Source organism: Labeo rohita, chromosome 3 (assembly GCF_022985175.1).
Source record: "Labeo rohita strain BAU-BD-2019 chromosome 3, IGBB_LRoh.1.0, whole genome shotgun sequence".
Lineage (NCBI taxonomy): Eukaryota > Metazoa > Chordata > Actinopteri > Cypriniformes > Cyprinidae > Labeo > Labeo rohita.
In genome coordinates, this window is record NC_066871.1 from 14,865,917 (window position 1) to 14,886,470 (window position 20,554).

Genomic DNA, 20,554 nt, shown 5'->3' on the forward strand with positions numbered 1-20,554 from the left:
TCAGTTGCAGTGCTGTCCTAAACAGGGTCTGAAAGCTCTCAGATTTCATCAAAAATATCTTAATCTGTGATCCAAAGATGAATGAACATCTTACGAGTTTGGAACGACATGAGGGTGAATATTAATGATCATTTTTGGGAGAACTAACCCTTTGTTTTCCTACAATTTAGACAACCTTTATATAATGCTATGTCACGACTGTGGGAATTATCTGTTAGGTGGGAAAGAATTACCAGACACTTCAGTCTCTAGATACTTGTACTGACTAGACAAAAAAACCCAAAAGAAAAAAAGATCTAACAACTGACAGAGAGAGAACATGAAGGAGAGAGCAAAGATTTCCTGTAAAAGTAGATCTGACCTTTCTCATTTAACTCAGTTCTGTCAAATTACCTGCATGTTTAAGCATTCACAAGGGGCTCATGTGACACAAAAAAACACAGATCCTAGCTGACAAGAGATGCGTTTAGAGGTGTTCGAGAAAGGACGGGACTGTGTGTGAGCAGAAAACAGGAGTGGAGAGCTCTTAGATGAAGAGCACTGCACTACTGAGGAGGGAGGAAAAACAGACTGAGGACTTCTGAAAGAGCAAGAGTCTTCAAATCCGGGGACGACTGAATCGGTTAGACGTGTATAGACTGCAGCACATCTGCGAATTCCTGTGATATGCAGTGTGGTTTAGCTGACACAAAGCTTTTGATATTAGTGTGTACACAGTCTATTTGACCATGGGGATTTGCTCATTTTCACTGATGTATATGTGTGTGTCAGCAGGTCTTCTCACCATCCGTTCACTCCTTGCTTCTGAAGCTCCGAGATGCCGAAAGACAGAGAGCCCATAAAGTCGTTCCGGCTGGTCAAGTCCCAGTCCCAGATCTCCACAGACAGCCTGCGGTCCTTGTCAGACTCCTTCAGATTACTGTAAGACACAGCGCAGGATGGAGGAGGACAGAGACGGCGAGAGACAAAGAAATCAAGCTCAACATTTTTATTTTGCATTTCTCAGACAAACAAATTACTGATCTTTTAGCTGCGCTACTGATGTCCATTACAGAGTGAAAGGTTTCATACAATGTAAAGGTCTCGTTCCACGTGGGATTCAGGCAGCACTTGATGGTCTTGGTCTTCTGTTTGCTCTCGCTCTTAGGGTCAGGGATGAGTTTTAGTTTGACGTAGGGGTCAGAGAGGCCATTGGGGTCCATGGGCACAAGGTTCTTCGCTTCTTTAACTGTAACATAGAAATACATAATATATCAGACACATAAGGACCTAGGAACAAGATTTCCTGACTTTTACTCTGCTTAGTATGCAATTAATGGCAAGTGAATCTTTACATTAAATTAAAAGATACAGTGCATGTGAGTTACAGTGAGTTTTGATCAATAAATATCACATATACCACTGTTTATGTTATGTTGTTTTATGTTCAGCACAAAAAAAAACAACAACGCATTATTTACAATGCAAAGTCGGACCTACTGATTTTGATCAAAAACAAGGATATGTTGACCGACTGAATGAGATGTTCATTCAATTTGATATGTGAGTCAATCTCACAATTAAAATGATGAAAGAACTGAGAAAAAAATTACTTACGAAAATGGTAATGATTATAAAAGGGGTTGAGTATTTGCACTTACATACAGATTGATTTCGTTCCAATTGACCGAATTAAAATATGAGACACCAGTTTAGGATACAGAATAAGACATATGCTTATTTGATAACTTTTTTTTTTTTTTTGGGCTCGTGTATATGCTTTATTTTTATTTTTATTTATTTATTTTTATTTCAAAAACAGTATCATAGCTATTAAACTATTTCTTGTTATGATTTTCAATCTTAACCTTAGAATGATCTCAAAGTAAGAAAAGATGCTAAAGTCTGATTTTGTGGTGGCTGTGCTTTAAAACTAAATTATTATAATTTTAATGCAAGCGATGAAGGATTTTGAGAGTCTGACAGTCATCGGTGTTGAGTGCTACTGTAAGGTTAACCCTGTCTGCTTTAAAATGTTTCAAAATGATTAACAGTTAAAATATTTCTTAGAAATGTATAAAAGTTATCAAAGAGTACTCAAATGTAACAAGATGCATTACTTACTACATTATTACAGTACACTACTTATTACATTTTAAATAGAGTAACTTATAATCTGTAAACTATTACATTTTCAAAGTAACCTTCCCAAAACTGCTTTTTGTACAGCTTGACAAAAGCCATGCCCGAGCAGACGACAAAATGGAAGACAAATGATACGTTCATGTTTTCAATGTTTTTTTTTTTTGAATAATAATACAGAAAACCGTTACTTTAAATTGTAAGAATAATTCACACTATTACTGTATTGTGATCAAATAAATGCATCCTTAGTGAGATATTAAGACTTGATTCAGTCTTAGGGTGTGTTCACACTTGTAGTTCAGTTCGGATTGGTTTATTTGTTCCGGACCCAAAAGGAAAATGATACATTTGGTCCTGGTCTGTTTAGCATTCACATTCGAACCTAAAGATAATGAACCTAAAGGCATAAAGATACATTTACATCCTGATTAGTCGGGTTGAATAATGTATATTTCGTGACAGAACTCACGGAACACCCCAAACAAAAGGAAAAGGTGCGTTCAACTTAACTGCACCTAATATCGTCTGCTGGACTAAGCGCGCTCATTGTTGCGTGTATATGATTTTATTTTCACCACCTGTGAACTCACAAAAAAGCCACTATACCTCCTCACTACTTCACGTTTGCCCTCGGCTCATTTTGTTTTGGATACACCACTTGTTCCCTTCGTGAAATCAGGCTGCATAGCGTTGCATCTTGACATTACTTCCTGTTTTTGGTTCGTTTAGAAGTATTTGGTTCGTGTTGCGTTCAGATTTCATTCGAACCGCACCAGAGTTCATTTGGAAGTGGACCGAGACTCATCTTTTTAGCAATCTTGGTCCGTTTGTTTAGTGCGCACCAGGGTTCGGATGGCAGCGTTCACACTTACTCTAATTAACCGCACTAACAAAGCAATCGTTTGTTTTAATCGAACCAAACATGACAAGTGTGAACACAACCTTAAACAACTCCATACTACTGAACTAACATTAACTAACCAATTCAATGACTCACTTGGTGAAGAACTTGGTGAATTGGTCATTCTCCTGATGATTTATGAATTCTGCAAACAGAATAACTAAACTAACCAGTGAATGAATCTTTGAACTGAAAACATGAGTCACTGGAATTAATCAATGTTACATTAAAAATGCTATTTTTAAAAAAATATTTAATAATTTTTTTTATATAACTACTAAATATTTAAACTATTGGTAACACTTTATAATTAGGTTTCACTAAACATTAGTTAACTACTTTATTTAACACGAGCTAAGAATGAACAATACTTCTACAGAATTTTTTTTAATCTTAGTTAATAATGATTTCACCATGTACTAATGCATTATTAAAATCAAATGTTGTGTTTGTTAACAGTTAATGCACTGTGAACTAACATCAACTAACAACGAAAAACTGTATTATTATTAACTAACGTTAACAAAAACGAATACTGTAATAAATGTATTGTTCATTCTTTGTTCGTTGTTTAATAAATAACTAAAGTTAACAAATTACACCTTATTGTATAGTGTTACTAAAATATTTACATTCAGAAAACATTTTTGAAAATATATTAACATAACATAATAAATAGCAATAAATATTTCAATACTCAGATAATTTATTTATAAACTAAACAATTTATTAATTTGATTACATTGATAATTGCAACAATTTTTTGTACTGCAATTTTTGTAAAATGTTAGGTTTAAATATGCAAATGAGGCATTATTTAATGAAATATGCGCTAATTTGCATACATTTTCTAGTACAAAAATCTAAACACTGGATGAAGTCAGTTTTAAAATTCTTGTTTAATTTTTGTGATATATTAGATTCAAAAGATTTTGCAGAGGAAATTCTGGGTATCTCATTTTGACACTCCATAAATCAGAAAATACTTAGAACAGACAGAAAACTACATTTTACTGTTTGGATAATAAAACATTGTATAAAATCAAGCAAATTATATATGAACAAATCTCTCTGTAAAAACCTTCAGGATATAGACAGGAATAAAAATGCAAAGTTTGGTGTGTGTAAGTCCTACTGAAGTGGAGATTTATGGCTCAGTGTAGGAGAAAAACAAATAGATATTGAAACAAATAGATAAAGTGATTTAAAAGAAACACTTAACAGTGTCTTTTGGATGTTTTCTTTCCACTAGCCTGAAAAAAACACTTTATGAAAAGCCAAAAAGCCCAAAAATGAGAGGTGCATGAAAAAACAGCATCAGTGTCGCCCCAAATCACATTTTAGGACGCCTAAATATTCCTAATAGAAAATGAAGATACTGAATGAAAAAAAAAAGTTTAGTGTAGGATGCCAACTATCTAATAAATTCTTTACCCCTCAAAAGCAACAACTATATGGACCCTAGATGTGAGTGAATAGCTGTCAGTCGTTTATACTTGCATCTCATGAGCCCTCATGGCCGTGTGGGGCTACGTATGCACACAGACTATCCCAGTAATTGGGGTTGACCTCAGCACTTGACCAGGACAACAATTAATGCAGGAGACTGCTGTGGCCTTGAGATTTGTGGCTAGTGTAATTTCCATAATGAGTGGTGTGTGAAGGTAGGCTTAGCTGTTCATTAAGACAGCAGTGTACTGCAGCACAGAGACAGGAAGAGAGAGACGGGCTTTCGCGCGAACCGTCGTGCTCACGGAGCAGGGTTTATTTCACCAGCTAATAAATGTTACCCACAACATACTCGTTCTGAAAGCCCTCCACACAGAGCAATTAAGAAAGCGGGATCACTGACCATGTAAGACTATTTGCATGAAGATATCAAAAGCTTTGACCTACAAGACACGCAGTTTTGTGGCTCAGAGACTCATAATGTTACCTAGTTGATTAAAAAATACTGATCTCATTTGCATAGCAGCGTATAACACAGTTGATCAACCTAACAGACAAAGGTGTAAAAGGCTGTAGGAATATAATTAACGTTTCAACAAATAATTAAGCAGCACTGCTCCCTCTAGGTGAAAAAAGGAACTGCAACTCAATAGCAAATGATCTGGTACTGGGATGAAATCCAGAACTGACTGGATCCATTAAAGGGACAGTTCACTCAAATAACAAAACTATTTTATCATTTACTCACCCTCAAGTTGGTCCAAAAACGTACTGAATATAAAAGAAGATCATTTGAAGATTTGAAGGCTACCGGCAACTGTTTGGTTTCAACATTCCTCAAAATATTTTCATTTGTGTTTATCAGAAGAAAGAACCTCAAACAGATTTGTAAATGATAAAATTTCATTTTTGGGTGAACTGGCCCTTTAAGGGCAAGATTTAAGTCTTCATTCACAAAAAGAAGCTGCATAACAAGCACTGACAACACACTAAACATGGTCACCCAGTTTGCCTCACTAACATTTATCAAGCTGCAACTGCTCCGGTGGTCAAATAGAGTGCGAGTGTGAGAAAGATGAGGTGGAAAGGACCTTTTAAAGGCAGAGCGGCCGCCCCATTTCCATCCAGGTATTGGTCAATTCATTAGCTTTAAGTAACAGCCCTTTGAAATGCATGACAGGAAGTGGCCCCATTCATCTTACTGTACGCTCAGCAGATCTGCGGCACTGTCGCGTGACATTAAATTATAAAGGACAGCGTGATGGATTAAAAATGTCTTTTGCGCTCAGGGCTGTCTGCGCCTCGCTTCTTTACATGGTGCAGCTCAGCTCATTAGCCGCTAGCGGGCTAAAGGCTGTTAGTTAATTCTAAGGGAAAATGGGAGCTGAGGCTCACGGGGTGAAATGGCCCAGGATGGAGCTTGAAAAGAGGGACGCATGGCTGAATATAGAGCAGTGTGTTGAGGCTAATGTCACATATACACACCTGCTGCTGCACAGATCCAGGCATACTGCCCTCCAGAAAGCATTAAAGTGATAGTTTACTCAAGAACTGCTATTCTTTATTTGCCTTCACGTCGGTCCAAAACAGTGTGATTTTATATCTTCTGTGGAACACAAAAGAAGATATTTAGAAGAATGTGTCTGTTTTTTCAGTCCACACGATGAAAGTCAATGAGGTTTTGAATAAAAACATCTGGGTTCTGTCCAAAAAAAAGTTTATATAGATTTGGAATGACATGAGGGTGAGTGCATGATAACAGGATTTTCATTTTTGCCTGAACTATCTCTTTAACTGCTCTCTGTTCAATTTTCTCTTGGTTTGTCTTCCAGAAATCTCATTTAATTGAGCTCATCTTCTGCTCTGAAAGTACGACTAAGTGGAACTAAGTGGAAATTTGATTCAAGTGCAAATTCCTCATGGATATAATAGTTTTATATCATAGATATAATAGCAAGTAAGTGGAAATTTATCATGGATATAATTTAATAAACTGTTTGAAAAGCTATTATCGTATAAAATAATCATATCAAATGTGGAAGGTTTACAAATGGGCCAAGTTAAAGGTATAGATCATGCAAAAATAACAATTCTTTCATCATCTACCCTCATGTTTTTCAAAAACATTTTTTCTAATCTGGAACACAAATGGAGAATATTAAAGAATCTTTACGCAAATATGTGCACTTTCTGACCTTCCATAGACAGCAATATAACGGAAAAGTTCCCAGACCCAGAAACATACACTATCAGTCAAAAGTTTTTGAACAGTAAGATTTTGAATGTTTTTTTGTTTTTTTTTTGTAAAGAAGTCTATTCTGCTCACCAAGCCTGCATATATTTGATCCAAAGTACAGCAAACTGCTTTCTATTTGAATATATTTTAAAATGTAATTTATTCCTATGATCACAGCTAAATTTTCAGCATCATTACTCCAGTCTTTAGTGTCACATGATCCTTCAGAAATCATTCTAATATTCTGATTTACTGTTCAAGGAATATTTATTATTATTATTATTATTATTATTATTATTATTATTATCATTACTTAAAACAGATGAGTCATTTTTTTCAGTATTCTTTGATGAAAAGACCTAAAGATCAACATTTATCTGGAAAAAAGCGTTTGTAACTTTATACACGATACCATTCAGTTAGTACAATTTTTATTATTTTTGGGGAAAGGAATGACAGAAATGAATAATTTAATTTAGCAAGGATGCTTTAAATTGATAAAACAAGGTCATTTATAATGTTATAAATAATTTCTATTTTAGATAAATGCTGTTCTTCTGAACTTTATATTCAACAAAGAAACCACAAAAAAAGTCTACTCAGCTGTTTTCAACGTAATCTTTTTTTTTTGTAGCAAATCAGAATATTAGAATGATTTCTGAAGGATCAGATCGATTATTTTAAATTGTAAAAAACGTACTTTTTCTTCTGTACTTTGGGTCAAATAAATGCAGGCTTGGTGAGCAGAAGAGATTTCTTTAAAAAACATAAAAAATCTTACTGTTCAAAAACTTTTGACTGGTAGTGTAGTATGAACAGTTAAAATAGTCCTTTATTAATGTGACATTAGTGACATTAATGGTTCGACTGTAATTTTACAAAGCTACGAGAATACTTCTTGTGCACAAAGATAAACATAACAACTTTATTCAACAATTCTACTCTACGATGAATGAAGGTCTTACAGCTTTGGAATGACATGAGGGTGAGAATTAATGACAGGATTTTCATTTTTGGGTGAACTATCCCTTTAAGTTTACACAAATCATCCTGCAGCTCTCAAATCAAACATCAAGTGCCAGTGGTTTTTGTATGTGATGTGAAGTGACCTTCTGATTTGAGAGCTACATGAATGTTTGATAAAGTAAATAATGAACCATGAATTGTTGCTGTATGGAAAGAGATGAGTGAAGACTCTTCAAAACTAATTCAACTTGTTTCCAGTGGAAAAAAGCATAGCGTTTGGAACCATATCAAGTGAACTATCAATACAGAGAGTGCTGAGGAGTCTGAGGACTCTTTTCTCAGTCAGGTATGTGTTAAAAGAATGAGAATAACGCCCTCTGCTGGACACTGAAGGCATTATCATATTTCTGTCTTTTCTTTTCACTGGCTGCAACAGAAGACCGTTTCCGTTTCCCTGCTTGTGTTTTTGTTTTGGAGGTGTGTTTTTATTGATGCCAAAGAAAGACAGGAAGACTAAGTGTGCCTTCTTGTGTTGCCATGGACACATGTAATGTAATACAAGTTTACAAGAGTGACCCTATAGAGTTTCACAATGAGGTGTAATGCATTTCACTACATCACTGTCACATGCTGCATTTTAGACATCAGGGCTATTATGTTGTTCTTTGTCGTCTTTTCTCACTGCTGTTGTCCTTTTTTGATTTAGCTTTTACTTTTTTAATAGGCTAGACTGTAACAAGCCAACTAGACATCTTAGTGTGCCCCCTATGGGAAACAGTTCTTGAGGTTCTTTAACAAGTAATGCTTAAAGGAGTAGTTCACTTCCAGAACAAAAATGTACAGATAATTTACTCACCCCCTTGTCATCAAAGATGTTCATGTCTTTCTTTCTTTAGTCGTAAGAAATTATGTTTCTTGAGGAAAACATTCCAGAAATTTTCTTCATAAAGTAGTGGATTTTTTTTTGGAGTTTGAACTTCCAAAATGCAGTTTAAATGCAACTTCAAATGGCTCTAAACCCAGCTGAGGAAGAAGGGTCTTATCTAGCGAAACAATTGGTTGTTTTCTAAAAAAAATGTACAATTTGTATACTTTTTAACCTCAAATGTGAACTCTGTGTAATCCGAGTCAATACAGTTAGGGTATGTCGAAAAACTCCCATCTCATTTTCTCCTTCAACTTCAAAATCATTCTACATTACTGTTTTACCTTTTTTGTAAAGGGCATTTGATCTTCTTTGCATGTTCACTTTGCAAACACTGGGTACCTCTGTAGGACTCTTTTGAAGTTGGAGGAGAAAATGAGATGAGATTTTTTTCGACATACCACTACAAATACAACTGTATTGACCCCGATTACACAGAGTTTACATGTGCATTGCAGATCTAGACAAGACAAGCGTTTGAGGTTAAAAAGTATATAAATTGTACTTCTTTTTTTTTTTTAAGAAAATACCCCGATCCTTTTGCTAGATAAGACCCTTATGCATTTTGGAAGTTCAAACTCGTGGGCACCACCGAAGTCCACTATACGGAGAAAAATTCAGGAATGTTTTCCTCAAGAAAAATAATTTCTTTACAGCTGAAGAAAGAAAGACACGAACATCCTGGATGACAAGGGGGTGAGTACATTATCTGTAAATCTTTGTTCTAGAAGTGAACTTCTCCCTTAATACTGACAACAAGGGGTGTCGCAATACACCAGTGTTGACGATAACTATGATAATAAAAGGGGTCATTGGATGCTAAGTTCAGTCTAAGTTCGTCTTACCTCAGATCAGTTGTAACAGTCCCACCTCCATGTTTTGATGCTGGAGCAGGGATGTAAGTTAGGCAAGAATTGAGCGATTGAGGTGTTGTGTGGCTGATGTAATAATGAACGTAGTGGTCATCATTTACTCCCGACATCTGAGCCGCTGAAGATGCAGTAGATTACGTTTGTTTGTGAAGGGAATGCACCTCCCGATCTACATACATTCGTCTATGCTCACGCGAATCATTTGTGATCCAGGTTCACTTACAGCAGAAGTGAGTATAAGGGTTTTTTAATGAATCTTTGCGATCGCCTTTCCTAATAATGTGCTAGTTAGCAAGTTTAACGGCTAAATGCAGCTAAAGTAAACAGGCTCGTCACTCCACAGAGAGAAGAGAGGGGCGGGGTGAGCAGAGTTAATTTGCATTTAAAGGAACAGTCCTTCAGAATGGGATGATTTTTGCAGAGCTGATTTTGGCAAGGTAAAAAAGGTGTTGTTTTACACTACCATTGAGAATTTTATGACCCCTTTAAAGGGGTCATTAAATGCCCATTTTCCACAAATTGATATGATTTTTTAGGGTCTTAATGAAAAGTCTATAATATACTTTGGTTAAAAGTTCTCAATGGTTGTGTAAAACAACACCCTTTTTACCTTGTCAAAATCAGCTCTATAAAAATTATCCCATTCTGAGGGACTGTTCCTTTAAATGCAAATGAGCTCTGCCCGCCCCACCCCTCTCTTCTCTCTGCTGCTCTACGAGCCTGTTTACTTTAGCCTCATTTAGCCGCGTTTAGCCGCTAAACTTGCTAACTAGCACATTATTAGGAAAGGCGATCACAAAGATTTATTAAAAAAACCCGCACACTCACTTCTGCTGTAAGTGAAGCTGGATCACGAATGATTTGCGCGAACATAGACGCATTAATGTAGATCGGGAGGTGCATTCCCTTCACAAACAAATGTAATCCACTGCATCTTCAGTGGCTCAGATGTCAGGAGTAAATGACGACCACTATGTTCATTATTACATCCAGCAACACAACACCTCAATTGCTCAATCGGAGATATTCTTGTCTAACTTACATCCCTGCTCTGGCATCGAAACAATGGAGGTTGGACTGTTACAGCTGATCTGAGGTAAGACGCTCATGTCAATGGTGGGAGTGGCCTCTGGGCATCTGAGAACAGCTCGATTTGAAAAAGGGGGTATTATTTTTACAGATTAATTAAAAACCACTGCATGGATTTTTATCATTATAGAGTAGATTTGTACATACACTGCCAACACACATTAATGTTCAAACAGTAACTCGTAGATTCTCCAACTTGGTATTTGGTGGTACAGCACCCTAACGCTGGTTTTTACTTGACCTTAAGCAGAAAAAGATGATGGCACAGTAAGGGTGCTCGATAATGACAAAAAAATGATATCTCAATATTTTCTGGAATTTGTCAGTGACGATAATTAGATGATATTTTGCTGAGCGTGTTACTGTGCTGGTATGTTGGCACATTTAGGACTGCCATGGACAGCTGACTCCCAAAAGCTAATGATGTTCATATTCTGTGCAGTAGTTAGTTTGCAGGAGTAACAGAAATTAACTTTTACAATGAGTTTAAATTGACCTTTTATGGGCATTTTTTACCTTTATAAGGCCATTTTTTTCTAACCTAAATAAATGTATACATCATGAGTCATTGAGTCATATTTCTAAATTGAATCAATAAATTCAATTATTAAGACAGTATAGGACAAAATCAGTATCAACAGAATTTGTGTTTACAATGCAGAGGTGGCACAGAATCTGCATCTGGAGTGGCATTTAGATGCATTTATACAGACTGTTTAATGCAGGACATGAATGCATTTAACCTGCAATTACAAATGCATAATCAAAGTTTTGATATTTAAATAAAAAAAATAATTAAATACTGATAATTGAAATGATCTGGGGAAAAAAGTGACAATATACTTTAAATATAAACCTAAAATCGCCAGTAGGTGGTGGCAAGTCACTGCATAAATGAGTTTTTGAGTCATTCATTCAGCTGATTTGTTCAAACGCTGTTGTGTGTTAATCAGAGATGCAAAACAGCTCTGCTGTGGATTTGTTTGGAACTGCTGTGTCTAAAATGTAAGCCACTTAATATTAACCTATTATGTATTGAGCTGTTTATCAAATCAATCTCACTTTTGCAATCGTGCTGATATTTGGAGAAAAACTAATATATGAACTATATTAGATTATATAAATATAAAAGACATATAAAAACATATTTGCCCCCTTATTCTAAATGTATTTTCATAGATTCAATCACGCAGTGAACTATAGCGTTAACTATAAATGCGCATCTAGTCTACCCTACATCATGTACAAGAGTGCACTCTCTGGGTGTGTTTTTGTTTGGTTTTTGCGATATACTCAATGTCAAATTGCATATAGTTTAAATAACAATTACAATCATCGTAGACGATATATATTGCACACCCCTACAATACAGTGTGTAGATACTACTACCGCACAAAATCAGGTTGGAGGAGATGACAGGCGAATGCGAGACATTCTACCTTGCACCCGAGAACAGTAAACTCGCCAGTGTGGGAGTTTGTTGGATTCTTTAAAAAAGACAGGGTGTTAGACACCTCAGTCTACAGGATGTGCCGATCAACGGTAAAATCTTTTTGTACAGTTATGTTTACAATCTCTCTCTCTCCACCTCTCTACACTCGTATTTTGAATGATTCACGGACCAAAAAAAAGAAAGAAAGCACAGAATAAAGTTAAAAGATGAATGTGACTGATAGTATTTTTTTTTTTTTAAATTAATAAATAAATATATTTAATTAAATTAAAAATAGACATAGCGATAATATCATTATTGTGAATGTGAAGACACGGTAATTGTGTAAATCTGCCAGGCTTATTAACAGCCAATACACAATTTGAAAGCTTAATATCAATAACCTGTTTGTGCTCAGATTACTATTGCAATAGTATAATACAACCTTTAATTTTTTTGGATTATGCTCCAGAGCCATAGCCCAGCAGTCAACGCTTGTGTTTAGACACATTAAGCTGTAATACTTGATTTTCATTTTTGGGTATTTCTTTAAATGCAGCTGGGTATTTTTAATATGACCAACACCTGTTCAAAAACCTTGAAATAGTAAATGCAAGTCTAAACATATCCTGCTACCTGGTGCTGCTCTGGATTCACCACTAGGAGGAATCAGACACTAGGAAATTTCCACAAGTCTTTAGAGCAGCACACTTCATGCATTAACTGAATGTACTGTATAAAGCAGTATAAAGTGCATTTTTGGCTGCTCTTCAAGGGTCAAACGAAGGCATGTGTGTGGTAAAGAGAGGTCCAAGATCCACCAGCGAGTGGTGCACTATTTAGGAAGCCGTGAGTGAGTGTTTGCTTCCATGCACATGTGTGCAGCAGTGATGTGTGTGAGTGGGCAGCGGTGACTCACTGCTGACGGTGAGCACATTGTTCTTGATCTCTGCAGTGATTTGGATGCGGCCCCTCCTCTCAGTGTGGTCAGTCCCACACAGACTCGGCACGTTGGCCACACAGCGCTTATGGATGTTCATCATGCAGTCTGGATGGAGGGAGACAAAAAGAGGGAGAGACGTTACACCACAACCCCATCTTACAGATGTGCATTGCGTAAAAGATGATACATCAACGTATATATAAATGTGACCTTTTAAAGGCCAGACGGAAAGGGAAAGTGCTTTCCTTTTCCAAAGACCTGTTGAGCCAATTCTGTAACTATGAATAGCAGTTCAGCCATGACTCATAAGTCTCCTACCAAGATGTAGACTGCATCAAATGTATATTTTGCAAGAAAAGGCAATCCCAGAAAGCAAACACAGAGACAGTTTTTATATAGATATACTTCATTTTATTCAGGGAAGATGCATTAAATTAATCAAAAGTGACAGAGTAGAAATGTATGCTACAAAAGATTTTAATTTTAAAAAAATATTTTTAATTTTTTATCGATCAAAAAATCCTAGCTCATATGCAACTATTACAGAAGGTTCAAATGCTCACTGATGCTCCAGAAGGATAAACAATGCATTAAGAGCCAGGGGGTGAAAACTTTTGAACAGAATGAAGATGTGTACATTTTTCTTATTTTGCCTAAATATCGTATTTTTTTCATTTAGTACTGACCTTCAGAAGCTACAGAAGATACTTGCATGTTTCCCAGAAGACAAAAGACCTTTTGAACAGGTCATTTTTATAAATTCAACTATTATTTTCTCTTGTGGACTATATGTAAACATCTTTTATGTGAAATATATTATTCAGGTCAGTACTAAATAAAAATAACATGCATTTTGTAATATCCCTTTTATTTTGGTAAAATAATTAACATTTTGCAGATTTTGCGAGGTGTATGTAAACTTTTGACCTCAACTGTATATATTTCAGCTGCCGTTCTAAAAGGAACCTGCCTATGTATATAGTAAACAGGGAGTTTACTAGATTTTGAAACAAAGTAACAGTATTTTCTGAAGTATGTATGATCTGACCAGGAACAAACTCCTCAGGTTGTATTCCCCTGCTAAAAACATTCCTAGCATGTGTGTTTTGGACACTGGTGTACTTCTTAACAAGCGAGGCCATCCAGCTCCATCAGAAACAAATAGGCTGGTTGACTACTCTAAACTAATCTTCACAGCCGGGTCAGCAGGGGCCGAAGAACAAAGCAGTAGCGAAGATGCTAATCACAGTTATGATGCTTTTGTTGTGATGGAGGCCACAGGCTAAAGAGAAGCAGCCGGACTCAACATAAGTTTACATATCAAACAGCCAAACAGGCACTCTGGCATTCAGACTACTTCTGAAAATGACTGTGAAACAAGCAAACACACAAGAACACACTCACACACACTATAATCCCTCATGCGCTGCAGCACTTCTCCACAGTTCAGTCAGAAGTGTGACGGAGCGCAAGCCATAGCTGGAGTGTAAACAGTGTAGCGGGCCCCGGAGAAGACAACGCACACATTGGAAACTAAACAAAGGTAATTATAGCTCTCCCTGTCGGCAACCATAACAACTTTGTGTCAGGTTTCAGGTGAAGATGCTGAGCGCATCGTTTTTTGCACTCACTTGCCTACCTGCCTGTCATACTTTAATAAGAGTAAAGAGCTGCTGGATGTTTTGCTGTTATATCAATGAATATTTGTTAGCCAACAATCAGGTATGTGTCGGTGAATATCTGTGCCCCGGAGGCTTGGACAGCTGCTAAGTGAGTGAAGCATTTTGAATGTTTTATGTATTGGACACTGGATAAGTGGCTGGCTAACGTGAGATGGAAAATCTCTTTTCAGTCAGGTGTTTTGTGAGCGGGACTTCATACAGCCTGGTTATGTTCTCAGGATATTCGCCTCGCAGGGATACGTAATACACACGGATCACCCAACCATTATACTAGGGTTGCACGGTATACAGTACAAATGGTATCATAAAACATTTAGTAGTAGTAACACAGTGACATTTCGCACATTTTGAATTCTAACAATGTGCTGCTATTCAGCACAATTCGGCAGTCCAAGCAGAGTGATGTAAAATGTGAATGCTTATGCTAAGTTAGCAAATTTAGAGACACTTTTTATATAGATACACTTAATTTCATTCAGAAAAGATGCATTAAATTGATCAAACATGACAGGATAGAAATATATTCTACAAAACTGTATTTTTGATTATATAAACGTAGCCTTGGTGGGTTTTTTAACCTTTTTTGTAACTAATTTTGTAACAAAATTCATCAATGCATGTTTTAAGCATGAAAAAATTGAATGCATTTATTATGGAACCTAATAATCAATTATTCTTCCTGTAATAATGTGTATATTCTAATAGATGCAGAGCATGTGTGACTGTGAAAATAAATAAAGTTCATGCTGCCTATACTACCATTCAAAAGTCTTGAGTCACTAAGATTGGTTAATGTGTTTGAAAGAAGTCTCTTAAGCTCACTAAGGCTGTATTTATATGTGACCCTGGACCACAAAACAAGTCTTAAGTTGCACAGGTATATTTGTAGCAATAGCCAACAACACATTTCATGGGTCAAAAGTATCGCTTTTTTCCTTTATGCCAAAAATCATTAGGATGTTAAGTAAAGATCAAGTTCAGTGAAGATATTTTGTAAATTTCCTACTGTAAATATATCGAAACCTAATTTTTGATTAATGCATATTTGATTTTTTAATATGCATTGCTAAGAAATTCATTTGGACAACTTTAAAGACGATTTTCTCAATATTTTGATTTTTTTGCACCCTCAGATTACTGATTTCAAATAGTTGTATCTCAGCCAAATATTGTCCTGTTCTAACAAACAATCAACAATGGAAAGCTTATTTATTGAATTATTTCAAAAACCCTTATGACTGGTTTTGTGGTCCATGGTTACATATGATCAAAAATACAGTAAAAACTATTTTTAAGTATTGTTTTCTATATTACATATATTCGACAATGTACAGTAATTTACTCATGTGATGGCAAAGCTGAATTTTGAGCAGCCACTAGTGTCACATGATCCATCAGAAATCATTTCAATATGCTAATTTGCTCAAGAAACATTATTATCAATGTTGAAAACTGTTTTTTTCCAGGATACTATGATGAATAAAATAATAAAAAAATAGCATTTGTTACTTTTGATCAAATTAATGCATCCTTGCTGAGCAACAAATTTCCTTGCCCCTACAATTTTTTTTAATTAAAAAAAAAATCTTACTGATCAATTTTTTTGTTGTTTATCTGTTTCCATCTGTACAGAATAATTTATAAGTTTTTGTTTTTTTGCTATAATATTCCAGTACATACGTTTTAGCTGTTAATTCTATCATCCCACTTTATTTAAACTGTACCTATTCTGACAAATGACAGATTTCGCATCAATTTTAATTAGTTTAGTTAATGTTCCTGTAACAAAATGTAAATTTATCTTAATTAAAATGCTAAAAACACACAAAAAAATAATTTTACAGAATGGAATTGGGGTCAAAACCTATATGTTAAAGGGATAATTAAAGGGTTAAAGAGATAATTCCACAAAAAATGAAAAATCTGTCATTAATTACTCACCCTCATTTAGCTATTTTTGTTTTCTTTGTAGCAGCTTCATAACATTATGGTTGAACAACTGATGTCACATGGACTATTTTAATGACGTCCTTCTTACCTTTCTGGGTCTTGAACATGCGTTGCTGTCTATGCAGGGTCAGAAAGCTCTTGGATTTCATTAAAAATATCTTAATTTGTGTTCTAAATATGAACAAAGGTCTCACGGGTTTGGAACGAAACGAGGGTAAGTAATTAATGACAGAATTTTCATTTTTGGGTGAACTATCCCTTTAAGATCCTGCACTAGGGGCTGCTATCAGACCAAATCCTACATTTTGATATCCAGCTAACCCTTCAACATCCGTACCACAAAAAGAATTTGCATCCTGGTATCAGCTTTGGACTATGAAAACATGTAAAAACTTTTTTCAAAAGCAAAGAAGTATTCTACTTGGTTGATTATGTGTTATTGTGCGCCTGAGTGGAAATTGAAGAAAGTATGAGATACCCACGGTCACATCTCATGCCCTGGTGGATGAGTCCGTACAGCAGAGAGCCGCAGTGGTCACAGAAGGTGGGGCTGGAGTACGTGTGGACCTTGAACTTGTGCTTACTGCGCGGGTCCTTCAGAGAGACACAAAAAAGAGAGCAGTCAGCCACGTTAGCCATAAATAAGCATTACCAAAAATAAACTGGGAATTTATGTTGATTGCAATAACACAAATACATGGTGCAAAAGTTCTTAAAGAGGAAGTACATTTCAGAAGGGAAATTAATTCGGTGTATTCCAGGTCACAGAGGAATTCAAACAGGTATTTTACATGGTAAGGAGAAGTGAGTAAGGAAAGTCAGCTTATCGCTTTACAATATTTAAATTTTAATCTTTTTGCTACTGGTTAAAAAAAAAGGGAAACATTAGAAATCAGAACGTTTTAAAGCAGTTTTAAAGCAGATGATTGCTACTGCAGAACACACGTACAGTACATTTCACAGTACAAATGTGCAATAACAAATACTGTATTATATAATGTATACACACAAACACACACACACATGTTGTTTCCATGTTTTAGGGGGACTATTTGAAAATCTGAAATCTGTGGGTGCAAAAAAATCTAAATATTAAGAAATTTGCCTTTAAATTTGTTACAATTATATACATATTGTTAATATGTATATAATATAATATTTACAAAATATCTTCATGGAACATGATCTTTACTTAATATTCTAATGATTTTTGGCATAAAAGGAAAATTGATCACTACAAATATACTTGTGTTATTTAAGACTGGTTTTGTGGTCCAGGGTCACAAATAATTATTTTTTTTAAAAATATTTCACAGTTTCTACAAAAATACTAAAAAGCTCTTTTCAACACTGATAATAATAATAATGAATGTTTCTTGTTCACCAACTCAGCATATTAGAATGATTTCTAAAGTATCTTGACTGGAGTAATGGCTGAAATATTAGCTTTACCATCACAAGAAAAAAAAAGTATATTTTAAAATATATTTTTTTAAAATAAATGTGATTTTAAAATCTAAAAATATTTCAGATTATTACTGCTTTTATGTCTTCATCAAATAAATAAATAAAGAGCAGTGAGATTTTTCTCCCAAAGATATTTCACCCAAAAATGTGTCCTCATGTCATTCCAAGATATTCGTTTATCCTCAGAACACAAATGAAGATATTTTTGATTAAATCTGAGAGCTTTCTGACCCTGCATACACAGAATTTTCATTTTGCGTGCACTATCCCTTTAACATCTTATTAATTATTAATATAATATTAAAATGCAAAATAATATTGATTAATAGTATAAGATTACATGTTGCAGGATGACACCTGAGCGATACTGGAGCACCGGGTCAGCAGGGCACTGCCAGTCAGCTGAAACACTGGCACACCAGAATAGCCTTCCTGTTCGCATCCCCCCAAGTGATTTATCCATTATTAATTAAGCAGGGGCTCTTTTATGACTTTCTATTCATAAGAAGCTGTTTTAATATTCTCCCTCTGAATACAGCTCATGGCGGCGTTGACACTGACACAAAAAGAGAGCAGCTTCCATACGGCCTGTGGCCTGGCCGTACAGAGAGGTCCCGGTGAGCATATGCAGCACACACAAAGCCCACAGGACTCAGAGTTACATGCTCTTACAGTAGAGGAATATGCAATGAGAAGAGGTCACAGTGAAGTTACAGAGGCTGCCCTCACATCCTAGAGCACACTGTGTAGGGAAAGCTCTCGGTGTGATGTAATGAGAGAGGGAGTAGGTGGTTGAAGCAAAGAGAGAAGGAGAGTCGGGCTACATGTTAATATTAAAACAAAAATCACAACAAGTGTTTTTAAAGAGGGCAAAGTTTGGCAAAGGCTGTTATAATAATAGTATTAAGTCTCTGCTAGAGGATGTTGTAACTACACGCCCTCTGGGTTAAAAGTGTTTTTCTATTCTAATAATAATAATTTTCTCTTTTGTTTTTCTATTTTACTCCAGTCTTCAGCGTCAGATTGTGCTGCTTAATAATTGTTATGGAAACAATTATATATATGTTTTCAGGATTCTTTGATGAATAGCCCAAAAGAACAGCATTTACTTGAGGTGGAAATCTTTTGTAATAATATAAATGTTTTAATAAAAGTAAATTATGAATGAATTTAACGCATCCTTGCTGAATGAATGAACAAATAAATAAATACAAATATAAATAAATACAATTTTATTGACCCCAAACTTCTGAACAGCACTGTGCATATTACCAAATATCTCACTTAATAATATATATATATATATATATATATATATTGTTAAGTGAGATATATATATATAAATCACACAGCATGGGCCGATTCTGTGCATCATCTAGTGGATGTCCATGCTTTTTTCACCAGACCAGTTGTGAAAATATCTGGATGGCACTGTACAAACAGCCAAAGCTTAGCAACCCATTAAGCAATAAAAACAGCACTGAGCAAACCACAAAACCTACATGACCTGTTGAGTTATTAGGACATGAATATGCAAACCACTAGAGCCAGTGCACTTTAGAATCTCAATGGAAAGCAACTAAGTGCTTAATTAAAATCATATGAAGCATCCCCGACAGCTCAGAGGAAGCTTTTGGAAACAGAAGCTGGAAGACATTTCTATCCATACATCAAATACAAAATATAATCAAGCTGTAAATCCTGAGCCTCCGTGAATTATGGACCAAGCTGTCCATTTTCATCTTGCATTTGCCGGCAAAATTTACAAGTGATGACTGTCCTTAAAGGAGAAGTCCACATCAAGAACAATTTACAAATAATTTACTCACTCCCTTGTCATCCAAGATGTTCATGTCTTTCTTTCTTCAGTCGTAAAGAAATTATGTTTTTTGAGGGAAACATTTCAGGATTTTTCTCCATATAATGGACTGATACGGTGCCCCGATTTTGAACTTCCAAAATGCAGTTTAAATGCAGCTTCAAACGATCCCAAATGTGGTTGTAAATGATCCCAGCCGAGGAAGAAGGGTCTTATCTAGTGAAACGATCGGTTATTTTCATTTAAAAAATACAATTTAAATACTTTTTAATGTCAAGTGCTCGTCCTGACTTACTCTGCTTGGACTGTTTTTGTTCCGGTTCATGACAGTTAGGGTATGTCGAAAAACTCCCATCTCATGTTCTCCCTCAACTTCAAAATCGTCCTATATCGCTGTATTTTTTTTTTAAGGGTGTTTGATCTTCTTTGCATGTTCACATTGCAAAGACTGGGTCGGTACTTCTGCAGCGATGTAGGATGATTTTGAAATGATTTTTGAAGTTGAGGGAGAAAATACGATTGGAGTTTTTCAACATACCCTATCTGTCTTGAATACACAGAGTTCATGGAGAGAAAGGCAAGACGAGCGTTTGAGATTAAAAAGTATTTAAATAGTATTTTTTTTATGAAAATAACCAATCATTTCACTAGATAAGACCCTTCTTTCTTGGCTGGGATCGTTTACAACCACATTTGGGA

At 35.5% G+C, this 20,554-nt stretch overlaps 1 protein-coding gene across 2 annotated transcripts in view; it reads right to left on the reverse strand.

The window, feature by feature from the left end:
* The window catches only part of prkcbb (protein kinase C, beta b), a 158,612-nt gene that overhangs the window by 80,945 nt on the left and 57,113 nt on the right, over positions 1-20,554 (reverse strand). For both annotated transcript variants that reach the window (XM_051102886.1, XM_051102880.1), the window contains exons 4-7: positions 17,052-17,163; positions 12,914-13,042; positions 1,072-1,228; positions 785-919 (exon numbers count right to left, since the gene is read on the reverse strand). In XM_051102886.1, the coding sequence (XP_050958843.1) occupies positions 785-919; positions 1,072-1,228; positions 12,914-13,042; positions 17,052-17,163 (533 nt within the window). The remainder of the gene's footprint in view (positions 1-784; positions 920-1,071; positions 1,229-12,913; positions 13,043-17,051; positions 17,164-20,554) is intronic.